This window comes from Phyllobates terribilis, unplaced genomic scaffold (genome assembly GCF_046119375.1).
Source record: "Phyllobates terribilis strain yellow unplaced genomic scaffold, ASM4611937v1 Scaffold_5__5_contigs__length_657084704, whole genome shotgun sequence".
In the NCBI taxonomy this organism is placed as follows: Eukaryota; Metazoa; Chordata; class Amphibia; order Anura; family Dendrobatidae; genus Phyllobates; species Phyllobates terribilis.
Genome location: NW_027362765.1, coordinates 83298077 through 83312835, shown reverse-complemented (window position 1 = coordinate 83312835; position 14759 = coordinate 83298077). Strand labels below are relative to the sequence as shown.

General features: G+C 40.1%; 1 protein-coding gene across 5 annotated transcripts in view; it reads left to right on the top strand.

Moving 5' to 3' along the window:
• The window catches only part of NTN1 (netrin 1), a 185181-nt gene that overhangs the window by 85360 nt on the left and 85062 nt on the right, over nt 1-14759 (top strand). Inside the window, exons 1-2 of one of the 5 annotated variants that reach the window (XM_073682458.1) lie at nt 6542-6745; nt 8012-9084. In XM_073682458.1, the coding sequence (XP_073538559.1) occupies nt 8067-9084 (1018 nt within the window). In that variant the 5' untranslated portion in view covers nt 6542-6745; nt 8012-8066. Of the gene's footprint in view, nt 1-6541; nt 6746-7194; nt 7603-8011; nt 9085-14759 lie in introns of those variants that run through there. The other 4 variants (XM_073682460.1, XM_073682457.1, XM_073682456.1 and 1 more) reach the window with 4 other exon arrangements.

Here is a 14759-nt window from a genome sequence, read left to right as displayed (position 1 = left end):
ATACTTTACAAAAAAGTGTGAAACAACTGAAAATGTGTCTTATATTCTAGGTTCTTCAAAGTAGCCACCTTTTGCTTTGATGACTGCAACTCTTGGCATTCTCTTGATGAGCTTCAAGAGGTAGTCACCGGAAATGGTCTTCCAACAATCTTGAAGGAGTTCCTAGAGATGCTTAGCACTTGTTGGCCCTTTTGCCTTCACTCTGCGGTCCAGCTCACCCCAAACCATCTCGATTGGGTTCAGGTCTGGCGACTGTGGAGGCCAGGTCATCTGGCGTAGCACCCCATCACTCTCCCTCTTGGTCAAATAGCCCATACACAGCCTGGAGGTGTGTTTGGGGTCATTGTCCTGTTGAAAAATAAATGATGGTCCAACTAAACGCAAACCGGATGGAATAGCCATGCTGGTTCAGTATGCCTTCAATTTTGAATAAATCCCCAACAGTGTCACCAGCAAAGTACCCCCACACCATCACACCTCCTCCTCCATGCTTCACGGTGGGAACCAGGCATGTAGAGTCCATCCGTTCACCTTTTCTGCGTCGCACAAAGACACGGTGGTTGGAACCAAAAATCTCAAATTTGGACTCATCAGACCAAAACACAGATTTCCACTGGTTTAATGTCCATTCCTTGTGTTCTTTAGCCCAAACAAGTCTCTTCTGCTTGTTGCCTGTCCTTAGCAGTGGTTTCCTAGCAGCTATTTTACCATGAAGGCCTGCTGCACAAAGTCTCCTCTTAACAGTTGTTGTAGAGATGTGTCTGCTGCTAGAACTCTGTGTGGCATTGACCTGGTCTCTAATCTGAGCTGCTGTTAACCTGCGATTTCTGAGGCTGGTGACTGGGATAAACTTATCCTCAGAAGCAGAGGTGACTCTTGGTCTTCCTTTCCTGGGTCGGTCCTCATGTGAGCCAGTTTCTTTGTAGCGCTTGATGGTTTTTGCAACTGCACTTGGGGACACATTCAAAGTTTGCCCAATTTTTCGCACTGACTGACCTTCATTTCTTAAAGTATTGATGGCCACTCGTTTTTCTTTACTTAGAATTTGTATTATGGCAAGAAAAAAGCAGCTAACAGTCTATTCAGTAGGACTATCAGCTGTGTATCCACCTGACTTCTGCACAACACAACAGATGGTCCCAACCCCATTTATAAGGCAAGAAATCCCACTTATTAAACCTGACAGGGCACACCTGTGAAGCTCATCAAGAGAATGCCAAGAGTGTGCAAAGCAGTCATCAAAGCAAAAGGTGGCTACTTTGAAGAACCTAGAATATAAGACATATTTTCAGTTGTTTCACACTGTTTTGTTAAGTATATATAATTCCACATGTGTTAATTCATAGTTTTGACGCCTTCAGTGTAATTGTACAATTTTCAGTCATGAAAATGCAGAAAAATCTTTAAATGAGAAGGTGTGTCCAAACTTTTGGTCTGTACTGTATGTATCAAAAAATATTAAAAATCATGTAAATTGATATTGACATTTTTCAAAAATTTGACACCTAAATTGTGATGCTATATTTTATTATTTATATCAAGCTCCTTAAGATTGCCTCATGTGATAAACTAATGTTATTAGTTGTCCATAGCCACCATACTAAAGCCATTTGAACCCTTTCTTACCTACCAACATCTCCTCGTCTATGCAAGATTAGTAGATCTGGTGTGATGTCATGCATTCTTCATACCGCAATAATGCCGAGGTTACTAACCAGAAGAGGAACCAGGGATGCCATCAGGTAGGAGGATGTTCACAAGGCTCCAGTTCCGTGTGGACACAAATCGATGTGGCTACTGGACCCGGGTCCTTTGACTCTTTCTAATCAACCATAGATCTTAAATAATGAGGTTTTTTTTAAGCTTCTTAAAGACATTTGTCGTGGCAAAATTAAGTAAGCTCACATTTATATAGGGCAGCTTTCCCTGATAAAATGCATTCCTGTAGTTACAAATTTTGTGGGTTACTTTTTTGAGAAAACAATCTTTAAATTAATATGCAAATGAGTTGCTTGGTGCATCGTGGGCAGTCCAGAGCCCATCCATCAGTAAATCTGGCTTCCCCGCTCCTCCCCCACTTCATTGTTTAATGGACCAGAATCATCAAACAATGAAGAGCTGGTTGGCCAGATCTACTGACGGATGGTGCCTCAGAGATGTGCTTTTTCAGAACGTCATTTTGCCCTGAAAGACTCCCTATGGCCAGGCTAATTGTGACCATTGTTTTAAAGTTCTGGTTGCCAAAAATTGTGATCAGTCATGTTGGAAATTTTAGGGCATGGTCTGCTGAATCTAGAGAAGTTTGGACTGATCGGTGGCCGATCCTTTGCCAATTTGCACAAGTGCGTTAAGAATTTTTTGATAATCTGCTCTGACATGTTGGTGAACAAAATGTACATAGGAAAGATCCTGTTTTTGATTGATAAATTACAATTTCGCTGAACCTATTCTTTTGTTATAGCCAACCGCTCCTGTATTCTCCATGAGAGCCGCTACCTGACTCCTCTGGCGACAACTTATCTTGCCGAGAACAAAAAGAGCAGCAATTTGAAATCAAACATGCGAGATCCTCATTTCCACTCTACATCATCTGTTGGGGGAGAGTCAGGAGGTCTTTAGACAGTGTTGTCCGAGCCCTCCGATATCCGCGGGCTCTCCTGACGTCAGTCTAATGTGTATGGGGAGTCTTTAGTATCTGAATGTGTAGATGCTGTTGTTCTCTTGCAGTGTAGTAGTGTTGCCCTTAGAAAGGATATTAAAATCCAAAGTGACCATAGGAAAACATCTAGGGTGCTCAGTCAGGTCAGATGGACATTAATTTAATTGTCGCATATAAATATTTGTCAATTATTAATCAGATTGATGCAATGCTCAACTGCCGATGTTTCGATCCTTGCAATATACATTGCCCCGGCTGTGGTCAGAGGTCCGCTCTACGTGTGACCAAGGGACCAATGTCATGGAGGACGGAAACATCTCTTACTTCTGATGAAAGAATTGAGGAATAGTTATACACAATGCTAAACTTAACTTGCATTTGACTATACCGGGTGCCATGGACTTTTTCTGTACATCGCAGCTCTTCTCATTCTGTCGCCATACTTTTCGGTTTTACAATATTTATTATACAAAAATCTAAATATGACAAAATTGCATTTTTATTACTTTATTTTAATTACACTCGGTTATAGTTGTTGTTTTTTTTTCTAAAAGGGATAGTCAATATATGAATCCAACATATGTATTTATCTGTCAAAAACAATTTGCAGAAAAATGAAATTCCTTTAAAAAAAAAAAAAGGAAATATAAAATTTGTTAGAGGCTAGAATAGGTGTTTTTTTGCACAGTAGACTTACTCCGATGAGACTTCAGAAATCTGGAAACATGTCAGTAGTGGTCACAATTATGTCAGGAATTTGCAAGTCTATTTTCCCCAGGTAGACAAGTCGAGTGAGTGCAAATATCTGTAAGACTCTCCCAGGACAGACACTTCTTACAGCCTCTGGTAGAACATACCATACACAAAGAGAACAGTTTATCCAACAAAGATAATCCACGGCCTATGGATCCTCTCTGACTAACCCACACCTCGCTGAATACTTGTCTAGTGGTGAACCAAGATATTATCATTTCTATAACTTTCGGTAAGAACATATGTATTTTTTACAACCACTTTGATAAATAACTATGAATTGGGAGAATACCTCTTTAAGAAGGTCATCTCCTTCCCAAATTTCTTGATTGCAGGGGGTCTGACTGCTGGGACCTCCAGTCATCTCGAGAACAGAGCTCTGCAGAGATTTGAATTCTCTGAATGGTGAGAAGGTGCACATGCCTATTGGACTTATGGCGATAGCATGGCTATTTCTGACAGTCTCAAGATAATGGATGAGGGCTCTGCACAGCCCTATTCTCTAGATCGTTGGGGGGTCCCATCCATATGACCCCCAGCAATCAGTATGGTATCCTCTCTCTTATAGTGTGTACCTTATAGAATCGTACAAATACCCTTTTTTAATGCTTCTCCCGTGATAGATGGCCTCACTTAGAATGGGCAGAGTGACTCTCTATACTTTGTGTTTGCGATAGAGGGGCTTTCTATACTATGTCCTAAGGATAAAGAGTCTCCCCACACTCCATCCTAAGGATAGTGAAGATCCCTACGCTTGGTAGATGGGCAGGCTCCCTACTCTATTTTTGAAGGATAAGCTGACAATGCACCTTAGATAGCCATGGGTGAAAAGCTTTTCCCTCTTACTCCATCCCCATAAAACTTCATGCTCAGCTTTGCCAAGTTTTCATCAATTCTCAGCTGCTGCCATACTTTTATGGCAATAACTTAAGAACAAAAGGATTGGGCATGTTGAAATTCAACATGCCTGGCCCTTTTTTTATTTTCTAGACTTTTTCCATTAGAGGAGAGTCAGGACATCATTCACATTGGATGGTTGGCCAGTGCGCCTAAAATCTGCGAGTTTGGGCAACATTCATCCGAAATGTTTGGCTTCCTTCTAAGTCTCTTTGTGGCTTCTCAAGAGATAGGATTCTTTTAATAAGCTCTTTACTCTCTCCTTGGGATAAGAAGACTCCCTGCTATCTCTCTTTTAAGAGTGGGCAATCTCCCTGCACATTCTTGTAACAGACCGGCTCCTTCCACTCTCCCCTAGAAATGAACGCTAATCTTATAGACTCTCATTGAAATAGGGAGGCCACCTTAGCTGGCTACCTGTTTTCTCTCTTCTGGAGGCAGGCAAGGTCCCTACACTCTCATCTAGGAGTGACAAAGTCCCTACTCTCTGTTAAGATCGACGTTCCCGTTTTGGCTTCTCCTTTTAATAAGCACCCTTTTTCATTCTTTTCCGAATTAGGAGACCCATTTTTTACCCTCTCAAGCAAGACACTTGTTATAATCCCTTATAGTATAAGCAGACATGGAGGCCTCTACTGAAGAGTGAAAATCATACATTGTGAGAATACAGGCACCATTAATAACACGTACAGTATATTTTCTGAAAAGAGAGTGAGGTGCTGCCATGATGTGCCAAAATAGTCAGGGAGATCAACTGCAGGGAATTTAGTATCCCAGCGACTGCTCTTCCCTGTTGCACAGGTAAAAGGATCTATATGATATGTATAATTCTGTATATATTGCTGTATATCTAATTCATCATTGGATGGGTACTTATGTAGCAATATAGTGTGCTGACACCTAAGTGTTCAATTTCCAAGAAAAAAAATTGATAGAAAATCTTTGATTAGCTAGTCGTCTCCAAGTACCCTGAACCATCTGAGAATTTCAATATGTCTCATCTACCACAGATTTCAATGGGACATCCCACCTTTTAAGCTTTACAACTTGCAGAAATCCTGTACCCCGAGAAAGAGCGTACAAGATATAGATGCACATTACCACCCCTGAGGATCTCTAAAATTCAAACATTTTTTGCAGGTGGCCCACATGTTCCTCCTGTCTTGAACGTTATGGTGATATGTTGGTTCACTATTAAGCTGACCACACACATAAGTCTAGTATAGTGGCTAATCAATCGTACGTAACATCAATAGTGTGGACGATTCAACCACCAGGCTTACGGAATGGCAGATGATCATCTACATGTGGGCAGTCATTCACACAGGACAGAGTTTCGGTGAAAGAATCCAACTAAACAAAACATATTTTTTGGCAGTCTGCTGTTGGCCATCACAAAAGATCATTCACTTATTATTTTCATATGATGGTTAGTCAAAATGGTCTAAGTTGCCCGCTTCAGATGACTTTTATCTTGTGTATGGGCACTTGTGTCTTCTTAGCTCAAGATGGGTCACCAATTTTATTTTATTTTTTTATTCTGTTGCGTGATTTTTTACATTTTTTTTGTCACCTTCTGCTGGGGCCGGAAAGGGGGTGTCATGATTACAGGCCACTGTAGCAATAATACTGACTCCTACGGACGAGAATATGAACCTGAACGAGTTGGGGACTTTGATGTGTGAATGCAACTGTGGTATGAGTATAACCTCCCCCACATTTTTAGTTTCCGTACAGCACAGGTGAGATTTCCATCCGTCTCGTAAAGAACAGTCACTACCATAGCCCTGTAGTCTCTAACACGATGGACACTCTCTTCAATACACCAGACACTCATTAGTCAACAGTCTCTTACAAGATAGACACTCACAAAGCAGAGGTGCAGCTAGGATTTTTTTGTGGCGGGGCAAAGGTTTAGCTTACAGCCTTCAGACATGTATCTGAAATACCTTGGCTTTTTGGCACCACCACCCAGCATTTCGGGTACATGCCCACTTTGTCCTTGCAAAAAATGAAATATATAGCCCAAAACATAGGAAGATTCATACATCAGTCACCGTAATGACCTAATGGGTCACCGCTCATGCCATGCAATCTCTTACCACCTACGACTTCATGTCACTTAATTTGTTGTCAAGACAGACCTTGCTTACAGTCCCTGCCTCATTGCAAGAAGCAGCCCCCTTTGCCTCCAGCCTCCGTCATGATTGACACCTCCTCATATCCATGCAGGAAATAAATGCACAAGTCAGTAAAGAGCAGGCAGAACCCTGGAGACACTATGAAGATCAGCAGCCCCAACCTTACCAGTAACTACTCCACCTCTCTCCATCCAGCCTCCACCAAGAGGGACAAATCCTTATTCCATGCCGCCTCTCCCAAGACAGACACAGCTTCTAATGCCTATGGCCTCTACTAAGATAGTCACAGCTCCTGGTAAGATGCCTGCAATCTCTACTGAGACAGCCCCAGTCATTCTTCTCAACAGGTTGCAGCGCCCGCAACCTCCACCAAATCATAGAGAACTGCTGCCTCGCCGGCATTAACTCTTTCCTTTTCTGTTGCCAAATCTTCTTTCTTTAAATCCTGTACTGTAACTTCTTCCTTTGAGATTTTCTCAGCCCTTTTTCTGTCTGCCCCATCACTTCTCACCTTTTTTTTTTCCTAGTTGCTTTGCAAACTGGAGTTGATCCTTCACTTTTGGTGCTCACCTTATCTGTAGGCTCTCCCTGTCCCCTTCTGTCTCACACTTTCCCTTGGCGAAAGCAAGCCTCCCTTTCTTTACTCACTGCCAGCCTCACTCCCCCCCCACCTCTTCTTTTTTTTCACCTCTTCTCCCCTCCTCTTCTTCTTTATGTGAATCAGTTGCTTGCAGCCTCCCCTGCCCAATGTTCTTCTACCAGTGGGTGTCGTTGTAATTCCCCCTAATGCAATGTCATTCCTTGAGATGACCTCAAGCCAAACAGCCTGAGAGCTTCATTCACTTTCTATAGCAAGACAGGGAGAGACAGTCACCAAAAACTTCTCATCTGTGCAGAAGGATGTGAGGATTCACTCTGCAGATTGGCTGACTCTTCTCATCATCCTCAGCCTCCAAAGCTCAGCTGCCCCATGCTGCAACAGCCTGCCCTGAGCAGCCACCAAACTATCAGTCTCAACTTCTTTATTTTTTTAATTAGTGCAATTTTTACTTTTTAAACTTTTTTTTAGCCCCTATTTTCTCCATCTCTTAATTTAATTCTAAAGGTAGTGCATTTTTTTTCTATAATTACTCTTTAATTGCAGAATGCTAGGTAAGAACCTTCCCTTTAGCAAAAGAAGGTGTAACATATCCATTCCATTCTAAAGCCCTCATATACATCCAGTTTGTGTTTTTATACATTTTTTATTTATCTATTTATTTTTATTTTTTTCTTCAATTGGACAGGACTTTTATGTTGTCGTTTAGCTTTGTTTTATATCACTCTCGCTTTTGCAGATAAAAACTTTTGCAGGATGTCTTTGAAATTGTAACTTTTTTTTTTTCTTCTTCTTTTGGATCCTTTCTGCTAAATGATGTCATCTCTGTTTGATTTTGGTTGCTAGTCTATTTCAGCTATTTTTACCATCTGTTTTTAGTAACTCCTAGGTGACTAAAATATTTTATATTATCATTTTTTTTCTTTTTTTTTTCTTTCTGTGTTTGCCTTCGTTTTTTGCTAGGAGTACAGGCCAGTGGAAGGATCTGTGGTCAAGGCAGGGTTAAGCTGACTCGAAGATGATGCTGAGAGGGCACTTTTTGCTGTTCCTGCTAGTTTCTTTGTCCTGTACCGCTCAAGAAAGTAGAGGAGGATATGGGATGAATATGTTTTCCATCCAGACAACACAGCCTGATCCGTGCTACGATGAGAATGGCAACCCTAGGAGATGTATTCCGGACTTTGTAAACTCCGCTTTTGGGAAGGAAGTCAAAGTGTCAAGCACCTGCGGGAAGAACCCATCAAGGTATTGTGTGGTGACGGAGAAAGGGGAGGATAGATTCAGGAACTGTCATTTTTGCAATGCCACGGACCCTAAAAAAGCTCATCCACCCTCTTTTTTAACCGATCTCAATAACCCCCACAACCTCACCTGCTGGCAGTCGGAGAACTTTATTCAGAATCCTCTGAACGTCACCCTAACCTTGTCACTAGGAAAAAAATTTGAGGTGACCTATGTGAGTCTCCAGTTCTGTTCTCCGAGACCGGAATCCATGGCCATCTTCAAGTCTATGGACCATGGGAAATCTTGGGTACCATTTCAGTTCTACTCAACCCAATGTAGAAAAATGTACAACAAACCCAATAAAGCAGTCATTACTAAGCAAAACGAGCAAGAGGCCATTTGCACAGACTCTCATACAGATATGCACCCTCTCTCTGGAGGCTTGATAGCCTTCAGCACCTTGGATGGTAGACCCTCTGCACATGACTTTGACAACTCTCCAGTCCTTCAAGACTGGGTGACAGCCACGGACATCAAGGTTGTGTTCAGCCGTCTTCACACCTTTGGGGATGAGAATGAAGACGACTCAGAATTGGCCAGAGACTCTTATTTTTATGCCGTTTCCGACCTACAAGTTGGGGGTCGGTGTAAGTGCAATGGACATGCCTCGAGATGTGTCAAGGACAGAGACGACAACCTGGTGTGCGACTGCAAGCACAACACTGCTGGACCGGAGTGCGACCGCTGCAAACCTTTCCACTACGACAGACCTTGGCAACGAGCGACGGCAAGAGAAGCCAATGAGTGTGTGGGTGAGTAGACACAACTTGCTGTTCGATCGGTTGGGTCATAGAGAGCGCTGAAAGTGGTAAAAGGACAAGTGCACAAAGTTGTGTCACTTCTTTGTGACACTCTGGGTTGCTTTGCCTCTGTGTCCTGGAATTCCATAGGCTTGGATACAGAAAGGGACTTGATAGTCCGTGTGACCTTTTTTTCTTGTCTTTGTCGGTTTGTTGACCTTTGCCGGTTTGTTACCTTTGCAGCCTTTGTGACTTTAACAAAGTGCAGATTAATGGTTATTGCTTATACATTGTGGCATAGATGAAATAGCCCTCACAACTTAAACATATGACAAAGATCTAATATTTGCTCTTGGTTACTTGCTGGCAAAAAAAGAAACAAAAAAACACAGAATTACAGTCTAATTTCAGACTCTGATTCCGGTTATCGTGATCCTCGTCTGGCTCCTTATCTTGTGTTTTGCAGCTCAGGAGAAAATTAAATTTCATTGAATGTCTTCCTATTCAATTTCCCAGTGATGTCAGAGCGAATCTTTTTATCCCTGTCAACACGCGACCGATTCTCGAAATTTGGCCCAAACTCACTTTTAAAACGCTGCCTGGACAGCTGCAATTTCTCCTGGAATTGCTCCATGGTTAGTTAATTAGTTAATGAGCCCATGGAGAAAATTGCAGTGCAAGTGATACCTTTTATTGCCTGACTGAGTTGGGTTTATATTGCAGCAAAGACTTAGTAAAGGCAGACACGACCATATAAAAGTATACTGTCCGGTACTGAACCATGGCGAAAAAGACTAATAAACTCCGATAGGATATCGCTTTAGAAAGAATACTTGTACTTTGTGATAATTTGTCTCATCCGGTTTTAGAAAATATATTCAATTTCTTGTCAATTTCCAGTCCAAAACTTATTTACTTCCATTATATGAAATGAGGGAGGCAGACGATAGAGAGATATGAGGATACAGAGATGGATAATATATAGATCCAGAAAGAAACATAAAAGCAGCATTTTTTAAAAAATGGGCGGAAAGCCCCGAAGGTTATCACCAAAACCTCTTTTATAAAAATCCAAAAAATGGGGGCAGCGATCCAAGGTCAGATGGTGAAAACAACGGATTTTAAGCAGCCCCTGCATAGACTGATTAAAATCCGTTTTCTCACCATCTGACCTTGGATCGCTGCCCCCCATTTTTTGGATTTATATAGATCGATAAATGATTGATAGAGGATCCATAGCTGGGTAGAGAGATAGATGGATGGACAGATATGAGATAAATACAGTAGATACATATGAAATAGATACAGTAGATAGATATGAGATAGACAGATATGAGATATAATATGCTACTTATACTCATTTCCACACAGCAGATAATTGGTTTTATTTTGATGCCTGCTGAGACTTTTCCTTTGGGTAATGTTAATCCTTGTTACATGGCCTCCTTGCGTTTCCTTCTAATTTCTGTCGGAGAACTGTCGGAGCAGTTCTTAGAAAAAATAAATAAAGATTTTTTATATTATATATATATATAATGTATTCCACTTGGTAAATAGTGAAAGTGCCTTTTTAAAAAAAAAAATTTTTTTCTAACTCCTAGAATATTTCAACCAAAATTAGGAAAAAGAAAAAAAATTCTTCCAGTTCCGTCGGATAATAAGTCAGATACCTGCACTTTCCCAAATTCTGTTATTTCCGTAGACAGAAAGCAAAGCAGGGAAATGCTCAACCATTTACCATACAGATCAGATTTCAAAGTGACTCCTAGCAATATAATCCCCCAAGAAATTATATTTAATGTACTGACAAATTGAAGATTTTTATATATATGTGTATGTGTGTGTGTGTGTATATGTATATATATATATATATAATCAGAATTCACTCTTTTAATGAAAATATAGAATTCCTTATATTCATTTTTTATTTCTTTGCACTAAAATGATAGTGAGAAAAAAAAATTGGTGCCACAACTTTTTAATATATATATTTTTTATTTATTTGTTGTTTTTTTATTTTTTTTATTTTTTTAGTTATTTAAAACTTTATTTAAAGTAAAGAATTCACTAGACACATTAATCAGGAGGCAGAATCGGCCCGGCCTCGCCGTTATAATCTTTTAATAAGAAATTCCCTGAGCCATGAACCGTGATTATGAGAAAGAAGAGGAAGCTATTAGTCAAGAGGGATCGGAAGTGACCTTTTTACTTTTTTTTTTTCTTTTAGTATTTTTACCAAGTGAGTTGTAGGCCACTTTGGGACCTTTTTATGAATTAAATTTTCCATTCTGAACCTAATTCTAGAAGATTTTTTTTATTATTATTACTAGATCTGTATATTAGCATCATAGAGACTCGGATACGCTTTTTATGCACAGTCTCCCACACCTTATCCTTTACGGCATTTTATATAGGTGTTTTTAAGTATTTTCTATACTGTACAAATAGATCATATTATATTGTGGACCCTTTGCGATGTGCATTGTGTTCAGTCCTGTGGTCAGTAGAAGCTTAATATCTCATTTACACTTTTTTGCTTTTATTCTTCTTTATCTTTATAGGGGTATTTTTCCTTTTTATTTTAATATATTATATATACAGTCATATGAAAAAGTTTGGGCACCCCTATTAATCTTAAGCTTAATGTTTTATAAAAATTGGTGTTTTTGCAACAGCTATTTCAGTTTGATATATGTAATAACTGTTGGACACAGTAATGTTTCTGCCTTGAAATGAGGTTTATTGTGCTAACAGAAAATGTGCAATCTGCATTCAAACAAAATTTGACCGGTGCATAAGTATGGGCACCCTTATCATTTTCTTGTTTTAAATACTCCTGCCTACTTTTTACTGACTTACTAAAGCACTTTTTTTGGTTTTGTAACCTCATTGAGCTTTGAACTTTATAGCCAGGTGTATGCAATCATGAGAAAAGCTACTTAAAGTGGCCACTTGCAAGTTGTTCTCCTGTTTGAATCTCCTCTGAAGAGTGGCATCATGGGCTCCTCAAAACAACTGTCAAATGATCTGAAAGCAAAGATTATTCAACATAGTTGTTCAGGGGAAGGATACAAAAAGCTGTCTCAGAGATTTAACCTGTCAGTTTCCACTGTGAGGAACATAGTAAGGAAATGGAAGAACATAGGGACAGTTCTTGTTAAGGCCAGAAGTGTCAGGACAAGAAAAACATCAGAAAGGCAGAGAAGAAGAATGGTGAGATCAGTCAAGGACAATCCTCAGACCACCTCCAGAGAGCTGCAGCATCAACTTGCTGCAGATGGTGTCACTGTGCATCGGTCAACTATACAACGCACTTTGCACAAGGAGAAGCTGTATGGGAGAGTGATGCGAAAGAAGCCGTTTCTGCAAGTACGCACAAACAGAGTCGGCTGAGGTATGCAAAAGCACATTTGAAGAAGCCTATTTCTTTTTGGAAGAAGGTCCTGTGGACTGATGAAACCAAGATTGAGTTGTTTGGTCATACAAAAAGGCATTATGCATGGTGGCAAAAAAACACAGCATTCCAAGAAAAACACTTGCTACCCACAGTAAAATTTGGTGGAGGTTCCATCATGCTTTGGGGCTGTGTGGTCAATGCCGGCACTGGGAATCTTGTTAAAGTTGAGGGACGCATGGATTCCACTCAGTATCAGCAGATTCTTGGCAATAGTGTTCAAGAATCAGTGATAAAGTTGAAGTTACGCAGTGGATGGATCTTTCAGCAAGACAATGATCCAAAACACCGCTCCAAATCTACTCAGGCATTCATGCAGAGGAACAATTACAATGTTCTGGAATGGCCATCCCAGTCCCCAGACCTGAATATCATTGAACATCTGTGGGATCATTTGAAGAGGCTGTCCATGCTCGGCGACCATCAAACTTAACTGAACTGGAATTGTTTTGTAAAGAGGAATGGTCAAAAATACCTTCATCCAGGATCCAGGAACTCATTAAAAGCTGCAGGAAGCGACTAGAGGCTGTTATTTTTGCAAAAGGAGGATCTACTAAATATTAATGTCACTTTTCTGGTGAGGTGCCCATACTTATGCACCTGTCAAATTTTGTTTGAATGCAGATTGCACATTTTCTGTTAGTACAATAAACCTCATTTCAAGGCAGAAACATTACTGTATCCAACAGTTATTACATATATCAAACTGAAATAGCTGTTGCAAAAACACCAATTTTTATAAAACATTAAGCTTAAGATTAATAGGGGTGCCCAAACTTTTTCATATGACTGTGTATATATATATATATATATATATATATATATATATATATATATATATATATATTTTTTTTTGTCTAACTGACCACCAATGTGAATTGTATATTCCTAATTTACAGTCCAGCCTCCCCAATGGGTGCGATGTTGTTTTACGGTTACGTTTCACAAGCTGTATTCATTATTGTCGTCCCGCAAATTACGGCTTCGTAACATCCACCTGCAAATCATTAAAACATCGCTGTCACTAATGACCTAATTGTTGTGTAAAATTGCCTAGAGATTTACAGTATTGCCTGAGAAAAAAATCATCACCGTATTCAGAGCCCTATGAAGCCCTCGACCAAAACGCGTGGTATCTGCCCATTGTGGATGATGATCCATACTAATCAAAGGTTGGTGGTTTATGTGCCCCATTCTGGAATATGTCAGATGATAAAGATGTGTCCTTAATTAATATTTCTGACATATGCCCAAATATCCGTCACAAGATATTAAACAAAAATGGGGGTTGGGTGGGAACTTCTTGTGATGCGATATGGATGGAAATTAACGCATTTCAAGAAAAGTTAATGGTGGACAAATGCCTCACAGCGCACTCTAATTTTGTTTCAGAGCACCATTTTTTCTATAAGTAAAGCGATCGATCGCTCCTGTTTGATAAAGATCCAAAATGCGTTGGAACATTTTCAATTTGCTCCTATAAAAAAAAAAAAAGAATTGATGTTTGGCTCGGCTCACGTCTATCGCTCTAACACGAGAAAGGAAAAGACATGTACAGTACATAAAAGTTTATGGACGTCTTTCGTTGCTGTCCCACAGGCCGTTTAGATCTTACAGTGTCCATAAAATATTTATAGCGGACGTGCGCTCACATTTACAACTTTGTCACTGCCACTTTTACTGCCGAGCCATTAAAAATTTTTAAAAAATTGACATGTCCAAGAAGTGATATTTTTATAGTATCTTTTGGTAGAGTAGATCGTCCGTGACCAGACAGGTCTACATCTGACTTTATCATCTAATATATGTGGCTTTCCACCTTTACTCTAGTTAGTAGGAAGCCTAACATGGAAGACTTAGTATGGACCTAACCCGAAGCTTCAGGCCGGCATTGCAGCCAGATATGGCTTGTAGCCTTATCATAACTAGTCCAATACACTGCGACCTTGCTAGAGAAACATTGCGGCTTAGCAGACACGAAGCTTATGCGATAGCAAGTTTTACCATCATTTGGACCCAATTTGAAGCAGTACTTATGATTGATCACTTACGGAGAAAATCAGACTTTTAGCACTAGATCACAAGCAACTTGATTTTTGTAGCATGTCAGAGTTGTCATGGGTTGTCAGGTTATAGCAAGTTATCACCTATCTGCAGTGATCAGCAGAACAGGGAAGTTTTTTTTTTGCCCGTAAGAATACGTATGTGTGACCTGCTCTGCATTACTTTTCTA